This window comes from Camelus dromedarius, chromosome 5 (assembly GCF_036321535.1).
Source record: "Camelus dromedarius isolate mCamDro1 chromosome 5, mCamDro1.pat, whole genome shotgun sequence".
NCBI classification, from domain to species: domain Eukaryota; kingdom Metazoa; phylum Chordata; class Mammalia; order Artiodactyla; family Camelidae; genus Camelus; species Camelus dromedarius.
Genome location: NC_087440.1, coordinates 42,334,164 through 42,354,923, shown reverse-complemented (window position 1 = coordinate 42,354,923; position 20,760 = coordinate 42,334,164). Strand labels below are relative to the sequence as shown.

The window sequence follows — 20,760 nt, the reverse complement described above, 5'->3', positions numbered from 1 at the left end:
ATTATGGTTTCAAGTTGTGTACTTGTCTGGTTCATATGTATCCATTATATCTTTTAATAAGATACAAGTTCATTATTAGCAAGAAATACATATAGTAATAAGAATTCTGGTACAAAGTATTATCAGATATGTATGAATGGCATTACTTTAAAACCTTAACTGATTTTTGGCAAGATAGTTCAATGAAAACTTTTGGGTAAAAATGGTTTATTCTACTGGAAGGAAAAATATACTAACTAAATAGTGTTCTTAGATTACGTCTGGTACTGTAGACATCAATCATATCACAGGATGTTATCTGGCCATTGCATGTAGCCAAGTATTAAGGCTATGATGCAAGATATCTGCAGGTTACCCTCTTTTCAATAGAATTTTAAACTCTAAATATAAGAGACCACTTTAAACATAAGTGATATAAATCTCAAAAATTTTCTTAAATGGACCTATTAACAATTCTGAAGGATTATCTGCAATAAGTGTAAGCCCTTTCCTTGAGAAACTAAGATACCATGAAGAATAGCTATTTGGATTGTGTACTATTTAGATTAAACTTGTTAAAAATGTTCTTCCATTTCACCCCTGTTCTTTGTCTAGTCTTCTCAATCTCAATAAATGGTATTTCCATTTATCAAGTTGTTCAACACAAAAAATTTTGGAGTTCTCCTTAACATGCTGCACCCTGTCCAGGAAGTTTACTGCTTGGATACTATGTAGATCTTGAGTCCCACTCCTCTCCATCTCCAATGATAATTCCCCTGGTCCAAGTCATCACAGTTTCTCATAACTGCTCTTCCTTCCTAGTGAGTCTCTTTACTTCTACTCTTGTCTCACTCCAGTTTATCCTCCACAGAGCATTCAGGGCTAATCTTTTAAAAATGCAAATCAGAATATGTCCCCTGATTAAAATCTATCAATGACTTCTACTGCTTATAAGATAAAGCTAAAAAAATGGAAAATGACAAAAATCTTGATGAGGTTACAAGGTTCTTTAAGATCTGACTCTGCATACTACTCCATCCTCCTTTTTTGTTCCAAGCTGCCCTTTGGCCACAAAGATCTTCCTTCAGTTTCTCCAATGTGCCCAGTTCTTTGCTTTGGCTTCCCATGGGAAGTTTTTCCCCTTGGCTACTTCCTATTTATACTTCTGGCCCCAGCTTGGTAAAAACCTCTTCCCCCTTTAACACCAGTCTAAGTTACATCTCCCTGTTACATTCTCTTACAGTTTATAGAGAACTTTTCCTCATCACATTAAACACAAATTGTAATTATATACTTATTTGTATAAATATTTAATACTTATCTCTCCTAGAGAAGGTTTGTTTCATGAAATCAAGGTATAGTTTGATTTTGTTCACCAGTGCCTGACACACAGCACATGTTTAAAAAATATTTGTTGAATAAAGACATGAATAAAATTGTTCAAGACTCTGCTTATTATAACTGGGAAAATATTTAAATCATGGCCTTTCATCCATTAAGAAATTTTACTTTCATCTTTTTTATTTAGACTGCAATACATTCATTTTTGAGATCTGAAAAATTCTTATACTGGCATGGCTATTTACTTCCTCAGTCAACCCAAATGTAACAATTTGTACTTACTTTTTCACTTTACAATAACTAATTAGGACATCTACATCAACCAATTCTAAACAACTATTTTCTAGTGGTCAAAAGGGCTATTTACAAAAGTGATAAAATCTATCAGGAAAAGAGCATCAAAGCTATGTTTTATCATGGAAGTAGAATTTCATTAAAGGATCAGGCAGCCAGATGGGTTAGCTCTTTAAGAATTGGCTTAATTTTAACAAGTAATGAAATATTACATTAAGCAGGAATTATCTTAAAATGAGCAAGACCACATGATTGTAAATTCTTTGATGTATTAGTTTTATTCCCTTCTGAACACATTTACTTAATCAATATAGCTTAAAAGTTTTTAACATATTTTTGCTATCATAATATGATACAGAAAATTATGGAAGCAATATAAAATTCAACTACTAAAGATAAAAATTTTATCAACAGGTCCCAGTTTCACTCCCTAAGCAAAAAATATGAATCATGAATTTGCTCAAAGATACCACTAACATGTGCCTCTTCAGAATAATTATTTAAAATGTATTCCTAGGATATAAAAATTTTTATTGTTTTACTGTTCATGGATTTATTATTCAAAAAATTATGAACAATACTACAACCAATTTATACTACACAATAAATGATGTATATCATTAAAGTCAAATGGTCTCAGAGTCAATATAATCACAACATACTTTTTTTGGACTCATGAATTCACTTACAGTTCGCTTATAGTTGCTTCATAGAGACAGGAGTTTGTACACTACAACAAGGTTTTATTAATTTATTAGTTATAGAATATACAAAGCGTACTCAGTTACCTGAAAAAGCTAGCTCTGAAGATAGTACTGTATTAACAGCAAGTTGTAGAATACTTCTGAACAAAATCAGAGTGTTGGCATAAAAGAGAAGTGGTATAAACTGGGCTAGTGAAGGTTAGTATCTAGTAAGTTCACTAACAAACAAATCAGGTCTTAGAGTTGTACACTTTGTCCATGATGAGAAAAATATTTAGCATTTTAAAGCATATAATTATTCTACAACAAGCTATTAAATTTCCCTTAAAAAAGTTTTTATTTGGAGAGATATAAACAAGCCACTAACATTTATTTAATATGCTGTAACATACGTTTTCCAGCAAATGATTCCTTTCTTTCAATAACTTATATCCTAGTATAACTAAATCAGGTAATTTATTTGACTTGGATATGTATTTGTGTGCGGGGGCACTGGTTTATATATAAATTTTAAAACATGCTTTTAAGGACATAAAAATTTTTAAACAATATAAAAACCCATTAAAATTGACAAAAGAGTAAAATTGGTATGTAAAACTATATAATGAAACTCCCTAAAGGATCATTGTTTTCATTTTTCAACTTAAAAATTCACAGATCATGTAGCCAAAGGTGGTAATGTTGGTAATGAGTACTGTTCTGAGTTCTCGTTTGGAAGCCAAAGCATAAAATTATTATTAAAGATTTTTGCCTTAATTTGTTCAGCCTCATAAGATGGACTGCTTTGCGGACTTCTGACTGCATATAAATGAGCAGAATGAAGGTTCAGCAAAGATCAGCATAGCATGCTCATGACTCAGTCCCTCAGCTGATTTATCATTCAGCTGAGCATAGCTGGTCAACATGCTGTTCTTGACCATTCCTCCCCACCTTTTTAGTTGTAATTTCTTTAATTTCCACCTCTAATGGACCACTGAATACTTAGAGGAAGCAGAAAGTACACTGAATTTGAAATATAAATGAGAAGCATAAAAATAAATCTGTAAATTCACCTGAAGATTTTCTTCACCAGATTTCTATATTGTGTTCATTTGATCAAACTACTCACATTGCTTATGTAGTAGGTGTTACTTAAGAAATAAAAATAAAGAGGGAAAACACTGGAATAATAATAATATTTAATTTACTTTTACACATATTGGGGTTAAGGATCAAAACATCCATAATGTGCTATTTGTGGAAATATTCTAGCAAATGCAGTCTGAGAAAACACCATTATTTCATTTTAAAAGTAAAATGTTAAGAAAATTCCAAATATCATCTTGGAAGCAGTTATTTAATGTCATAATACATTACTAAATTTTAATCTACTCCCTTATATGTATTTAGTCTCTAATCCAAACTTAATATATTATTATAAAACTTAATAAATTATGCTTTTTTCACACAGCTGAAGTCAAATACCATGTGATATTACATATGAATAGTAAAGATTGTATTTAAATAAAATATATAAAACAATCAATGCAAATTAACTTCTGTATCTTATACCAATGCAAGAAGGATGCTTAAAACTCTGTCTAGAGAATACATATTACTATTGAAGGGAATTTAAGAGTCAAGAAAGGTTAGGAAACGTTGCTGTAACGTTGCCGAGGTTTTTGATCATTTTAAACCCAGAAAAGTTTCAATTAATGATAGGGGAAGTGAGCCACTGAATTTTATACTGCCAAGTGAAATGCAGCAAGCTAGAATAACTGGTTAGTTTTATTACGGTATCTTATTAAGATGGCTTATTAAGCTACTCATTGTTTTCATAGGGCTTTAGGCTGATACTAAACTTTAAAATGTAGGATTCTTTCCTTCCTAACTTTCATAAAAGTCATATATAATTAGCACTGAATGAAATTTTCTAATGTCAACATTTCAAATTTTGATTAACAGGGAATACAAATCAACTTTATTCAAGTTTAATTCAAAAGACTGGCAACATCCTTCGGAGACTAGTAGAGATAATATATCAATGCATCTTCAAACTTCAGACTAAGCCAGGGGCCTACAAAGTAAAAGTAATATTCAACTTACTAAGCTGGAATTGTCACAGTAATTTTCTCTACTTGATTTGTCTTTGATTCATAAAAATGATATGCTCTCAAACTGAAATCAACACTTATGGTGTAGAATATAACCAAGACCCTACCATTGATAGATGTGATGACCTATCTACATAGACGATTGAAATAAAGTGGTGCAGGTAATGACCATAAAATAAGGAAGAGACATACAGACAGTGGTAAGCTTTCCGGACAGTATATAATTTAAAACTTGACCAATTTCCATATGGTGGGAAGAACCACTGTTGTTCAGCTCCATTATATGGCTATCATTTCTGAATATGAAACACCATTCAGTAGAAATCATACACACTAGGGTAATTTAGTACTTTGTTCTTATTTTTGAAGGAAGGTAAACTAAGAGTATTTTTGTTTTTCCTCCATCACTGTCTTTTCCATCTTCCATGGAATATTTAGGGCTAACTCTAGGATGAGGTGAATGGGGCACTCAATTCAGACGAAAAATTTAACAGGGTTTTAAAAAAAACCCCTCATTATCAGGATAAAGAATACTTTAATGCAATGTTTCAAAAAAATCTAAATTAACACAAAAACTCCATGATAAACAAAATATCAAAATTTAAATAGAGGATCAGTACCTAGTCTAATACTGATAAAATCTCAAGGCAAAACTAGGGAGATTTTTTAAAGGATGAATTTTGATAAAAGGTTGGATGGTTTAGGTCTATCTTCTATCATTTACATAAGCACAGAATATTTGAGGAAGAAAAATTTCTAAAGTAAATTTTAATAATAAATCCCTAAATATTGTTCAAAGGCACTTGACATCTTAAATCCCCATATCTAAGTCCTCTCTGATTTTTAAGCTCTAAACTCTTTGGTATATGCTAAGTAAGTTTTCCCAAACTAGACTGACAAAATAGCTTCTTTTAACTCATATGGCTGATGGATGGTCTTTGATTGAGTTAATTACACTGTGGGTTACAAAATGGTGATTTTCTAATTCTATCATCCTATCTGTATCTGTTAACTGCCATTCTTCTCTACAAAAGGGCTTCTTCCTTTCAATCCTCCATCTTTTTTTCTTTTTAGTATCTTTATAGACCCTAAATGTAACAATTAAGCATTTTGTAATCAAATACAGTTCTTTTTTCTTGCATACATTATCCCAGACTGGTCTGTGGGAAGTTTTTCAAGCTGTTCCCATGTCCTTTCTACATGACTCCATTAGTCTTTGAGTACTTGCTTTCTGGCACAAAATGATAATCAGACTCACTGTACTTGCCATGCTCCAGACCTAGGAATTTTGGTACCCTTTAATACGAAATGTGTTCAGAAAGTAAAATCTGGGTGTTAGGTGCGTCCATAGATTCTAACACCTTTTAAAAAAATACAGCTAAGGAAAAACATACATTTTTAAAACATAAGTCTGTATTAGTAGTTTAAATTCAAATTAAATATTACAGTTTCTTTTTCCTAATGCCATCTAACAGTGAAAAATTTTGGCTCCTAATATTTATTTGCATATTTGCTCAATCCAATAATATATATATAAAAGTTTCAAAATTTTAATAACAACTAAATTAAACAACTAAAATGGACATACTGAGCAGAGTTTAAGATTAGTTTGCATTTCTTTTTGTCCTTAGAATACATGTCACTAATGATGTATATAGTCAGTCTGGTAATCAAAAGATACTTGCATTAATTATTTTCACTCTATAAGTCTCATCAATCTGATATAGTTAGGTACATTTATTTCTAATTGTATTCACTTCCAGCATTTGCTTTTTTATTTTTATTTGATTTTAATTTCTGAATATTTAAAAATGTACATATGGTTCAAAAGTCAAAATATACAAAAAGGCATAATTAGAAAAGCTGCATTTCCATCATATGCCTGCATCTCTTTCCCATCCACCTTCAAAGGTAATGATTTGTATTAGTTTCTAGTTTATCCTTCCTATTTCTTTTATTCTTATTTCTCATGTCAGAGGTGACACATTATAAGTACTTGTTCTTTTTTCAGTTAGTAATATGAGTAATATGTCCTGGATTTTTTTTTTTTTTAGTTAGAAATATGTTAATCAATATCAGTTTATAGACATCTTCCTTAAGGTTTTTTTTTTTTTTATGGTTGCACTGTATTACATCATGTGAATATGTGCCACAGTTTATTCAACTACTGTCCTATCTGGGTTGTTCCTGCTTGCTATTAAAAGTAATACTGTAATTCTTACACTGTTTCATATTTAGGAGGTATATATTCAGGAGAGATTCCTAAAAGTAATTTTCCTTAGTCAAAGGAAATGTAAACGTAATTTTGTTAGATATCATCAAAGTCTCCTCCATAGTTTTCTGTTGTTTGTTTGTTTTTACCACTTTGCATTCTCACCAGTAATGGATGAGACTGCAAAGAATCCTTTTTACTTCTGGTTTCCAAGATCCATGTGAAGAATCTCTTTTTCCAAAGTTACATGGTATTTACATTATGTCTCTGAGGCAAAAATAGTACTTTTCTAGCTCACTGTTTCTGGTTCCAAAAAAGTGATTATAACTTTTTATCTAAAATGCATATTATAAGTAAAAGATATTCTTCAGCCAATGGCTTGCATTTACAGAGTGCATTACATTTTTCAAAGTACTTTCATTTGATCCTCACAGCCATGTCTTGAAGTAGACAGGGCAAGTATATCAGCTCCATCTTCAGATGAGGAAACTGAGAGGAAATACGGTTTAATGACTTTTACATACCCAGATAATGAGTCAAGGGTCTGTTAGTTCACTGGTATTTCTATTAGATACTAAGTTGTTTCCTTTTAACTTTCAATTCTAGCATTTAAATTTATTATATGTTAGTGTTCTTAGATTAAAATATTAGGAATACAGACTTATTATATTTCCTTCACATACAGTAGAAATATGAAAGTTATGTAAGTTCACATTTTAAGCTTATTTTGGAAAATAAAGCTTAATTTGTTTGGATTTAGCTCAAGAATTTTAAACTATAAAGTGCTAACCAAGTCTAAAAAAATTTATTCTGGAAAAATACACCATACTTTAAACTAAAGTAAGATTCAGTTATGTAAGCATAAGTAACAAGTTGAATATAACGAATTATCTTTCAATATAGATGCAATTATGAATTTATAAAATCATAGAAAATCAAATGCAAAGTACCAAAAATGTAATTTCAAGACTGCATTAAAGTTCAAAGGCTTCCTTTGTATTAAACAACATTTCTCTGCATTCTCTAAAAAAAAAGTAAGGGGAAAAGTCCTATTCCAAGTATAAAATTTTAACTAGATTGATTCATCCCTGAGAATGGCAACATACTACCAAGTGGGCTTCAAGAAAATATTAAAGGATGACATTAACAAATGTTATAAATTAAGAGTTCTCAAACAGAAGCAGTGAAATCAACAAGTGTAAATATAAACCCTGATTTTGGTCTCTTTTTCATAATGTAAACTGTTTTCCACAAAACACAATCTGTATGTTTCTCATTTATTTTTGAAGATAAATGCCATTTATTTTTGAAGTTGCAAAATAACAAAAAGACTTTAGACCCACATATAAAAGGTACTCTTTTTATCCTTTTCTGAGACATTGACCTGTATATTCACTTAAAAATGAACACCACATCTTTACGTTATAAATCTTTGTTTTGATCTATTAGTATTCACCAAGGTGCCATTTTATAAAACCTCACACTGAATAGACAAGGCTGGAGGTGACCATCTGCAGCTTTAGAGCCTGCATTTGAATTGATGAAAAGAGCTTTGTGTTTTCATTGCCAAGTTTGATTCTTCCAGTCATTAGGCATTCCCCTCAGATCGCATCAATGAAGCCGTACTCTCTTACACCCATGTGTTAAATTCTCTTCTCCTCATGGTTTCCTTTGCCAGCTCTACTCAAGAATGACTATTGGGCCTTAGCCACATTCTTCTCACAGCTGTGTTAAAAAGAGCATCAGAAAGTCTTCTTAAAACCCATATGTGTATCTGGTCAGTTCTCTGTCTTAGGGTCACCTCACATTGTAGTGTGATTATACAGAGATTCATTCTTGTTCTTGAACTGTGCTACTCCCATCATTCTGGGAAAGATTAGGCCCTCCAGTTGGTAGCAGAGAACTTCTTGGAAGACTGATGCAAAACGCACATTGTTCAGAAGGCAGATTAGTTTAAATTAAGGAAGAAGATGTTTCAAGATTTTAAATATATTTATATGTCATTTTTACCACTATGTAGCTTGTCAAATGGTAACATAAAAAGAAACAACATATGCTTTCATTATGCTTTTAGGATCCTGTTGTAAGTGGCAAGGGAAAAAGTCAAATGATGATGATATTCCAAGAACTATTAGTTTGAATGGTATAAACGCCAAAACAATTAAAAAAATTAGTAAGTTTAGTAAGTTCCAAAATGCTCTTTATTATGTCATTTTTGGAGTTTTATTATCCACTTTTAGTTAGTCTTTCTAGAGAAACACCTGACGAAGCAATCTACAGTAGTACAGCAATTTTTTCCTTTACACTTAGGTTAAGAGCTGAAGGAAAAAACTGTTTGTTGAGTTGCTCAGGACTATATAACAATATAAGAAAGAAGATGGATTTCAGCTGCTTCTGTAAGGTATATTGTTACAGAATGGTTTTTTTTAATCTTTAAATGTAAATGATCAAGGACGAAGTTTACGTGTGGACAGTGTTTATGATTTCATAATCTGACAAAGTTACCTTGAAATAAGCAAAAGATTCTTTCATTCTCTATTTATAAAGGGTCAAACGGGCACATGGGAAAAGTCTTTTACTGGGGGTACAATTAAACATGGAAAAATGGGGAGAAATAATCACACATGAAATCTTAGAATCCATGTAAAATTTGTATTTCTACTTGCTCTTGGGTTCAATTTAGTTTTTTTAAATTGTATTTTGGGAATAAAACCTACACTTGGTAAAGAGATGTACATCAGATTAGATGAGTATACTGACAATTTATTAAAAGAAAACTAGACCCTGATTTATATAAATATGTAGACATTTTCTATATCAACAGATAGATATAGTGTATCCACCTGTCTGCGTGGTTAATAGAGAAACCAAAGGAGGAAGTTCTGAGTGAGCTATCAAGTATAATGAGGCTGAGCAACATCCAAGCAGGAATGATGAAAACTTCTAAAAATCTAATTTCTACAACAGCTTCCTTTTTTCCTTTACTACAAAAGAAGTAGTTTAATGTATACTAGTGGACAGTGCTATTAAGTTTACTTTTCTAGGACATTCAAATCAATTTATATATCTTCATTTTATCAATTCTAAAACTATCCTCAGGTAAGATGGATGACTTCTCCTATCTTCACAGAAGTACCCTGGAGTCAAAGGCTAATCAGTTAAGAAGGTTTTAAACTGGAGCTAAGCATAGAATCAAGGAAAAGGCTATTGGTTAGATCACATGACCACTCTAAGGAACTTACATTTCATAGTTATGTGTGAAAATCACATTTGAAACGTCTCTGTGGTATAAGAACTCTTGTATTTTTTTCAGCCTGTCAAGTTGTAGTCAAAGTGTACTTGATCATCATTAAGGGGGTTCTGTAATTTCCCTAAAATTGCAATTAATGAAAAACAATAAAAATTCCCACATTTGGTCTTAAACCACAATAGTACGAATCTCTCTCATTTTACCCTTTTCTTTTTCTCTCGTTCATCTCCATCATGATAATCTGAAACATGTTTTGTCTATCTCACTAGGCTGAAATGTGTACTAGCCCAACTCTAGATCACCTATTGGAAGACAGACTGAAACGAAGAAGCAGATCAAATGTAAGAAGCTATGTTGTAATTTAACCTTTTAGTCCCTACTTTCATGCTCTTTATGATTCATTCCATAAAGTTAACCATAAAAGGGAACTTATCAGGGACAGGGCAGATGCTAAAGTTTAGAGAATCCCTTTTCTTCTTTAGCCTGGATCCTTCACTTTCCACTTCATTGGAATTTCTCTATTTTAATAATCCTACATTAATCCTTCCCTGGTAGAAAGGAATGAGCTAGACAATTAAAACTACATTTCTTTTTCATGTCAAAATTCCTTGAAGATCAAGGTAAAAGCCTCGATTCCTTAGTTTTTATAAAGAAATGAACATAATTATATCATCTATAAGACATGGTAGGTATCTCTGTATATAATAAAAGTAGCTCTAAGGAAATCTACTTTATGTACTCAATGGATAAGAAAGGTGATCCAATACACAAATATATAATGAAATTAAAATTTTTTATAAAAATACATACTTGTTTGATAGAGTACTATATGACTTGTATTTTGTAAGTTAAGTATGTATTTAATTTAAAACATGCATTATGTTAAAAAAAAACCCCAGAATATTAAATTCTTAAAAAGCAAATGTGTTCAAAAATAAAAATTAAGTATATTAGATTCTGTACATCTTACAATTGTTTAGGAGGCATCTGAGTTCATTTTCTATATATAAATAACAATAAAGCTATATCTGATTAGATCCAGATTTAGAAGGTGCCCTCCAAAGCTGACCGGGGTGTTCAGTTGTACATAAACTATCACAAATAAATTAACTACTTGACTTTTTATTTGCTAAGGTATGTATCATATTTCATAGAGCTTTTAAAACTCAAACACAAAAAAGATTTTGAAGAATAATTTCCAGAAAAGTTAAAAATCCTCTCATTTATTTATTTTTTCTCTCATTTATAAATAATACTAATAAATCCAAGTCAACTTTCAACATTATATTAAATATTGATTTAAACCTTGTGCTGAATTGAAAAGCTATGAAATGCATTCCCTGATTCAATCAACACATATTTACAAAGTGTTCAGACCTGCCTGGTATTGCCTTGCAACTTACAGTCCAACCACAAATTTATAGGAAAAATATCAAGATAAAGTTGGTAAGAAGTAGAATAATTTTAATAAAATGATAATGCAATTATAAAAAATACAGTGCTTCTTTTCATGTTAAACTGTGTAGGACTATTTTAGCACATTTATTATGGTTAAAATCATATTCTGGTACCATTAACAAAACTAAAAAGTTTAGTAAACTCTTTTGATGAAAATCGTAGACTTTTTTTTAAAATAAGACTAGCAAGCTTTTTTTTTTTTTTAAGTCAAGAAACAGTAGAAATGCTCTGTTCCCCTTCCCAGCACCCAGAGACATCTATTCTGTTTTATAATTCAACCTGCAAACAGATTAAGCAGCTGAGATTGTGGAAAGTATGTTTGCTCTACACTAAGAACCCTTGTGTGACACTATGGCTACTCCCCTGATACCTCGAAGTGAACTACAGACAGTTCTTACTCATCAGCAGGGAAACCAGGCTGAGAATTCACAATTTCTTTGTAACCACAACTTCTTCATAGAAATCAGTATTTGGCCAAGAAGCAGGAAAGACTTTTTATTAGTTTTACATGTTCTTCTTTTTTTCCCCCTGTCAATACCTCTCAAAAGACACAGGATGCCCTAGATTTCAAAAGGAAATGTTTTATACTGATCAGTGAAATTTTAATTATGCAATTAGAAATTTTTACTTTAAGTAACTGATGTTTTTAAAGTATGGAAAGAAAGAAAATTCTAAATAGTTAATACATTTTTATTCTTGAAAATGTGATTAAGTTTACATTTTTCCTACATCTCTTTGTCTAATCTATTAATTATATAGTAACAGTTTATGAGGGAATTTGAATCATATCAGTGTAAATCTGACCCACAGTAAAGATGATAAGTGATAAAATTTCATTGTAAAAAGATCTTTGTGAGATCTTCTAACCATATAAGCCTGGTTGTAAATACTTTTATTTTGAGTGAAAATGTGTAGCGTAGGCATGTTAAACATAGTAAAATACGTCTTAAAAATCCTTTGGGAAGCTTTTGTTCTAGGCCACAAGATGCCTATCTGTAGACGGAAAGACAGATGGAAAAATACAGCATAAAGAACCAGAATTTGAAATTCATGTGATAATACAAACATCATTTAATGGACTGGTGTGTCAGTTTTTCCTTTAATAAATGAGAATTATGGATGGTCCTTGGCAAAACTGTTAAGAAGTCTTTTTACAAAGTTCTGTACTCTTAACTTGCTCTTCAGCCTCCACATAACTCGCTGAAACCAAGTGCATCCAGGATGAGCAAAAGAATAAATTTAATAGCTAAATTACCATGTGCTCTTCTTCCACAAACATACACCATTTTTACAGAGACATACATAAGGATAGTAATGCTTAACCCAAAGAAATGGATTTCCATTGGTAAAATTCTAGGCTTTACAATACCTAGGCCAAGAAACTATTTTGGGGTGATGAGGTCTGACATTCATTACATTTTATCCACTAAGTGACTATCTGTCTATGAATACTGGCTAGCTTATGAATGGTGATTCTGTACAACTTTCTAAGTACACTCCAATAGGTTCAAAAGTTCAATAAAAAAATTTTGACTATGAAAGAAAACAAAATATAAATAAAAAATTCTACAATTACTGGAAATATTATATGGTCTCTCTCTACTATTACAGAAGATTTCAGGTCTTTTAAATGTAATTAGACTTGATGCAAGTTGATGGTTAGAACAAGGGTTAAAAGCCAATCACTAGGAAGCACTAGGAAATCCCAGCTCAGAGGAGAGTGGAAGGGTGGTGATGCCAGTGAGGGAGACTGGCAGCAACAGTCATAAAGGCCATGCTTTTCTATGAAACTGGTAAGCTCTGGGTACTGGGTTGGTATAAAGAAAATTTTTATCTAGGGCCTAAAGCAGATCAGAGCACATCTGAAATTTCCCTGTGTATCCATGACCTGAACTGCCTTTACTTTATCCTGTCATTCTATCAAACTATTAAATTGTTCACATTCACATGTTCATAAGCATTTATGGAGTCCCTACTTTATAACAGGCATCCGTCCAAGTATTTGGAGGCAATGGGGATTCAAAGATGAATAGAACACTGTCTATGTCTTAGAAAAGCTCAATGATGATGATGATGATTTTGCAGGGAGTAGAGTAGACAGGAAACATGCATAGAACACCTATAACACCCAGCTGATTAAGTCCATAAAGGTATGGACTAAGTGGTAGAAAGCATTAAAGGATGAAAAAATAAAGATGCATCATAGGGGTAACATTTAGACTGGAATTTAAGGAGCAATAAAAATCTGACCAGGTACTAAAAGGGAGGAATATGTTCTAAGAAGAAGAAACAGAATGTGCAGATATATTGTGCTAGGAGTCACAGGAGAAAATGATGCTAGAAAAACAGGAGGTGGCCAGTGATAGGTCTCATATGTCAGGCTAAGTTGTTTAAACTTTAACTCATAGAGGATGAAGGGCCCCTGACAGATTTTAAATAGGGAAATAATTTAACCTGATTATGTTTTAGCAAAATTAAACTCTGGTGGCAGTGAGGAAGATACACTTGACAGAGCTAGAGGCAGGTAAACTAGTTTTATGAATATTTCAACTGTCTAGAGGAATGATTATTTCAATAGTCATGAGGAATGGTGAGGGCTTGAATGAATGCAATTAACAAGTGAGGAGGTGGAGGGAATCAGGAGATACTTAGGCAGCAGACAAACCAGGGACTGATGGCAAAGTGAATGTGAATGATAAGAAAGTGAGGGAACAAGGGCAGTGCTGAAACTGCTGAAGACTACTAACGGGGACAGAAAATACAGGAGAATGGGGGCAGCTTCTTTTCAGGGGAGCAATTTCTAACAAAAAACCCATGACAACACACAGAAGAGTGTGATTTGCCTTTCTAGGAAGATGTAAAAGACTTTGTAGAGAAAAGGTAATTGAACTAGTCTTGCTAGTTTGATGAATATGATGATACTAATAATCTATGGAATGCTTATAATAAAGTAATTGGCACTGAACTAGGCACTTTTACATATTATCCAGTTTATTCTTCACATCAACTCTGCCTATGAAGCCAGTATTACTGTCCAACTTCTTTAACTGAAAAACTTTTGCTTCCCGGGGTAAGTAATTTGCCCCAAATCTCACAGCTAATAAATAGGAAGGCAGGGATTCAAACACAGGTCTGTCTGACTTGACTACAAAGCTTGCCTCTATCTTCTATGCTGCAATGAACCTCACAGGATGAATAAGCTTCTTTCTCATAGGGGAAAAGGGCAAAAAGCTCCAAGCAGAGAGACCACATATACAAAAGCATTTAGTTTTGAAAAAGTAGTGCCCTTCTGAAAAATGAAATAGTGCAGTATGAGTGAAATTACAAGAGAAGGAGGGACTATGCAACATGCACTGTTCTAAAAGCATTACATGTATTATCTCATCTAATTCTTATAACGTTGTACGGTAGGAGTATTACTGTCCACGTATTGCCGTCCACATCAGCACAGTGTGTTATAATAAAATGTTCAAGTTCACATACCTATACATTCTCAATTCAGAGCCTTGGCTTTTAATTGCCATGCTGTATTGCTGAAGGTATATAAGCGCTTTTACTTATTTTTTTTAACTATGATCATGTATTAGTTTTATAATAAAATATAATTAGGAATGGGTCATTGAACTTAATACTTAGGAAATTACTGGTAATCTTAAAAAGAACAATTTTAGTATAAGTGCACTGAGTAGCAGGAGAGTAAATGAAAATTGAAAAATTAGAGACAGTGAATACAGATCAGAAATTTAAGAAATTTGGTTATGAAGGGAAAAGGGGAAATGTGTAACTTTTTAGTTTAAATTTTAATTATTGCCTGATATAGTTACAAAGGACCTTCAAAAATAATAGTTAATAATAGTAATTTCCAATTACATGGAGAATATTAATACCATCTAACAAAGTCTTATAAGTCTTACTGGTTTCCTGGAAGGTTATTGTCTTATATCCAATAAAATAGGCTGATGCCCACATTAACTACAATGAACGTATAGTGCACACTTGAGGGCAATTAAAAATTAAACATAGTATATTGAATATGAAAGGAAAGCATGACAATATTTCATCTAGGTCTTATTGCTAGAAATCAGAAAAAAGATTTAACATTTAAATTAAACACAACTCTTGTAAATGATGTAACTGTTGCACTTAAAATCTGTCAACTTCAACTCATTTCCATTAAAAAGTTTTCATTTGTCTATTTTTAAATATAAGAATAAAGACAATATAGTGAGTTTTTCAAAAGGTTAAACTTATTCAATTTAAAGCACTATCTGAGAAGACGTTATTTCTAATTGTTGGGGTAGAAAGCTATTTCTTTTACATAATAATAGTTGATGAGATCTAAAAAATAAAAGTTGACTACATTTCCAAAGATTTTTTAGAAATCTAATTGGTCTCTGGGAAACAGTGTTTTAGGGAATTTCAGTTATGCATAGAAATAAAGGATTAAATGTAAAGAAAATTTTGAAATTTTTAACTATTGGTAGATTTTTAGCAAATAGAGTTAAATCAGATCTTGACTGACAAAAGGAAATGAGATTTATCTATATGTATCTATCTTGGTGATCTTAGAATGTTAGCGTACATTGTGAATAATTGGATACAGTCCTGACTGAACATAACTTAATCTATAAACCTGTAAGAATATAATACCATAAATCATTAAGTTTCAAGGTACTGACACTGATAGTAAAGATTACTATGGATAATTCTTAATCTGTCTTAAAACAGTATTGACTATAAATTTTCCTGACCTTGGGCTATTCAAAATATAATTTCAGGGATGTTGGGGAAATGTTTGAGATGGCTTATTTTCAGGTAAAAAGTAGTTAGAAGTAAGAAACCTTGAAGTTAGCACTACTTCTTCATACTGTAAAACTGAAAAAAAAAAACATTAAGGAATAAGGTATGTTTTAGAAATTGATGGTGATTAGGTGTAGGAATGATGTAATGCTGTTAACAATAACATGAAGAAGGGCTCAGTTAAAATGACAAATTCTATTACATTAAAGCTGTCTTAGAAAATTCTGCTATGGTGTTCAAATCCCACAAATTAACAAGTGACTTCTTTGTCTGATAAGTTATTTGTTAACATTTTGCTAGCTATCATTAAGGACTGACTCATTATGTACCTTTATTTAAATTTTAATAAAAATGCAAAGATCATTGAAAATAAACAGTATAATCATGCACTTTGAAAAGCTGTATTGAATACTTCAGAAGAACAGCACAAGAAAATTAATTTCACTGTACTGGATTCTATGTGCCTAGAGTTCTCAGGATGCAAGGTCAGTGATGATCTCAACTCAAACAGGATTATTGTGAAGCTAAATGAGTAAAGCTGGTAACTTGACTGCCTCTTCCCCTTGCTAATAACTTTATCTATTATCTATGAAATGATTTTAATCATACGGCCTCATGAGCTCATGAAGATCAATTATTAAATAAAAGTGGTTTGCCCTACATAGTAACCATGATTCCCAAATAAATGACTTTTTGACCCCAATATGGATATGATAAGCAATCAAAAAAGTTCTTTTGGCTCAATCTACTTTCGTCTTAAACTATTAATAGCATGAACAATAAATAATATATTATTCAGTTGCCAAAAGAAAGTGCTTGTGATTTATGCTTTTGAAATGAAGTAAGACCATTTTACTTACTTCTGAACTTTGTCATTGGCCGCTCGGGAAGCCTCTACGGCGTGCTGAAGCTCTAATTCCATGTTTGCTCGATCTGTCAGAGCCTGCTGCAGTTGGGTAGCTAGTTCGTCATTTTGTTGTTGGGTGATGGAAACAATGTTCTCTCTATTTTTTAAAGCTTCTTCATACGTACTAAGGGTATGGTTAAACTGATCCTTCAGATTTTCTTCTTGGGATAAAGATTTGTGGAGACTGAGAAAACATAAAAACAAATAATTTAAACCTCAATATGTAGGCTAACTGACCAATAAAATCCTTAATGAAAATCTCCAGTTAGAAATATCCATTTCTAAAAAATCAATAAAGACATACTTAGATGGGTAAATGAAAATCATTTTTATATCACAATATTATACTTCGTAATTGTCCGTATCTCTGCTTCTAGGCTGAAAGCTACCCAGACAAATGATTATCTTTGCTACCAAAGCATACAAAAAGATGCTGCAAGATGTTAATTTAATTATATCAGTGTAAATATTACATTCAATTTTCTTTAAAAGGAATAGCAAAGAACTGGAAAATAAGGCATCTCTAGGTAAATAAAAGAATATAATAAGCTGACTGCAAAGAAGTGAGAAGTAAGAGAGTGAGCATCAGTTTAGCAGATCCTGGGTCTTTTCCACTGAACACTTAATGAGAATGAATGAGGTTTGTACAAATACTGATTAGCCTTATACACAGCATTTTCTACTTGTCACAGTTGAGATATAAATGAAGTTAAAGTCACTAGTCAGACTGCACAGAAATAATGTGTATGCAGATATATTTTCTTTTTGTTAATGAATCTGATGCCAAATACATACACTCATTAAGTCATACAGAGAAACAGCATATAAATTAATACTAAATGAATGCAGAAGAAAATGCAGACAAATAGAATCCTAAAATGCTAAAGGTCAAATCTTTGATATGTCATTACACCTACCACCTGAGGTTATTTTGAAATGGCACCAAGGACCTCACTCAATTAAATAAAGACATTTTGAAAATATAAATATTTAATAAGGGAAATTTAAAATCCACACAGGAGATGTTCTTTTTTTTATTAAATAAAATCATTTCAGTATATGCATACAAAGGAAATGTCGATGGGAGACTTGAAGTAAAACAATCTAACTATATAACACAGACTGATAATGTTGAAAGAAAGTAATATAATTCTTAAAGCTCCAAAAAGCTAGTCAGGGAACTTTAGCTCTGGCTGAATATCTCTTCTGATACTTCATTTAAAACTGTCCAAACTAATTACAGATTTCTTCTTTTTGCATAAGTAACCTATAAGCCTCTCCAGGGTGCTCACTTTGGAGAAGGTGTCACACAGAAATAAGGGGGCCCTGAGATGGGGACAGTTAGCATCCCAAAAGAAATCATTTCAGGATTCAAATTAGTCCCTAAGAAGTAAGAATGCTGCTAAACTGTGGTCAGCTGATTACTAAACATGAAATAAGAATCACCCGGTGTATAGTGCCAGGTTTGCAGAGTGCAAAAAAAGTATCTTACTTCATGGTTTTCACCTTGTTACGTATCTAACCCTTATTTCAGTCTTCTCGTTTCTTTCTACCAATCCGTACGCTTAAAGACACCTGTCTCTTGCTCATTTTCCTATTTTTTCCATGTTCCCTCATATTTTCTGCATTCTTCCAAGTTCCAATTTCTTTCAGTCCACTCTCTTTGTCTATTTGAAAGATCCAAGAAAGAAAGAAACTAAAAACAAACAAAACAACCTTTAAAAAGTCTATGTTCTTCACCTTTGAATGTCAATTACATTTTAAATTACATAAAATGCACAAATCTAAAGTATTCAGCGTGACAAAATGTAAAGAACAAAATACAGAAGAAATGCAAAAGACGACTCCAGTCCCCCTAGTTGATTCCCTCTCCAAAGGTAAACACTAATCCAACCTCTATCAAGATAAATATTGCCCGTTTTTGAACTTTTTGTCTGACTTGTTTTGCTTAACATAAGGTTTATGAGACTCATCCTGTTGTTGCATGGAGCTCTTTTTTTTTCAATTGCTATGAAGTATTTCATTCTATAAATATATGGCAACTAATTAAACCATTCCGTTGTTGCTGCTATGAGTAATTCTTCTAAGTGTCTTTTGATGGACCTAAGAACTCATTTCTTATTTTTTTTTGTTCAGTTTTGGAGTTCCCCCCTAAGCTTTATTGAGATATAACTGACATAAGCACTCATTTCTGGAGCAGAATTTCTCCATAGGGTATATGTATGTTCAGATTTAGTAGATACTGCAAACAGTTTCCCAAAGTGGTCGTATCAATTGACATTCCCATCAGCAATGGAGTTCCAGTTGCTCTACGTGCACCCTCAGAGTGGCACTGCCATTTCAGTGGGGGTGCAGTGATACTTCTTTCTCTTTATGTTGTCTTTTGATGACTGTAAGTTCTTAATTTTAAAGAAGTCCAATTCATCATTGTTTCATTAATGGCAGTGCTTTTTTGTGTCTTGTTTAAAAAATCTTTGCCTACCCTATTCCTATATATTTTAATCTTACATATACACTCGTCATTTAAATAACTAACAATAGGCCAGCTTAATTTGAGAATTCTGCATTTGTCTATGATGTCTAAAACATCGTCCAGTATACTACAACCAATTAAATATTACGAATCAATGACTCAGTTTAAAAAATTGCACCATTATTAAGACCAATGTTATACGAATTTAATTTCCTAATCATTCATTATTTACTAGTCCTCTATCATTTAATCATGTTTTTGGGCAAATTTATACTACCTGATTTTAATTTTTCTCTCAGATGGACTGTAACTGAGACCCTTTATTCTCAAGCTTGAAAAGCTATTCATCATTCAAAATGCCTTTGGAACCTTTAAATTCCCACCAAGACTTTCTCAAACGGAAACAGCAGCTGGAGAGATCTTTTAAAAAGATAAATTAATGTCACTTAAAATCCCGCAATAGCACCCCATTACACCCAGAATAAATCTAAAATAATAACATATTACATAACTTAACTTACTAAACCTCACAACAACTTATGAAGGAAGTCCTATTAATATTACTTTTTTACTAATGAAGAAACTGAAACAAAGAGAGATAAGTAATCTAATTAATCTCACACCCCTAGCAGAGACAGAATCTGAACCCACACCATAGTCTTTTTCCTAGGCTGGAACATTCCCCTACTTGCCATGGGCTACAAAGCCCTCTGTCATCTGGCCTCTCTATCTACCACCTTCTAGCAGACATTCCATTTCTCAGGTACATCAAGCTTTTCCTGCTTGAATCATTTGTTTGGAATGCCTTTCCCTCCACGCTTCTACATGACCAACTCCTACTCATCCACTAGGGCTCAGCATAAATACTGCTTTCTCAGAGAAACCTTTTATGACTCGTCCATCTAAATTTTGATGTTCCCTCTTTGCTATCCTGTCTCAGAGAACCTCCTCTTTTCCTTCTTAGAACTTATATAATGGTTCGTAGTTTTCCTCAGTTTCATCTTGTGATTTGCTTCCCAATTCCAACATATTAAATTACATAGGGCAATTTTATTTTATGGCCAGAATGCATTCCTTAAGAACTTTAATAAATCAAATGTTTAGAAATCTATAACTACTGAAGCACATTTTTGTTTTAGTGCTGTTTTCTCCCTCAGAATGCTCTTTACTAAACCGACAAGAGAGCCACATTGTTTAGCTTTCTCCAGTCATATCACATTTAACCTCTTCCCAAAGTTATTAATTTTCA

General features: G+C 32.2%; 1 protein-coding gene across 4 annotated transcripts in view; it reads right to left on the bottom strand.

Annotated features, from left to right (window-relative positions):
- The window catches only part of MIPOL1 (mirror-image polydactyly 1), a 251,386-nt gene that overhangs the window by 20,213 nt on the left and 210,413 nt on the right, over positions 1–20,760 (bottom strand). For all 4 annotated transcript variants that reach the window (XM_031453612.2, XM_031453615.2, XM_031453613.2 and 1 more), the window contains one exon: positions 16,992–17,222. In XM_031453612.2, coding sequence (XP_031309472.1) covers positions 16,992–17,222 — 231 coding nt within the window. The remainder of the gene's footprint in view (positions 1–16,991; positions 17,223–20,760) is intronic.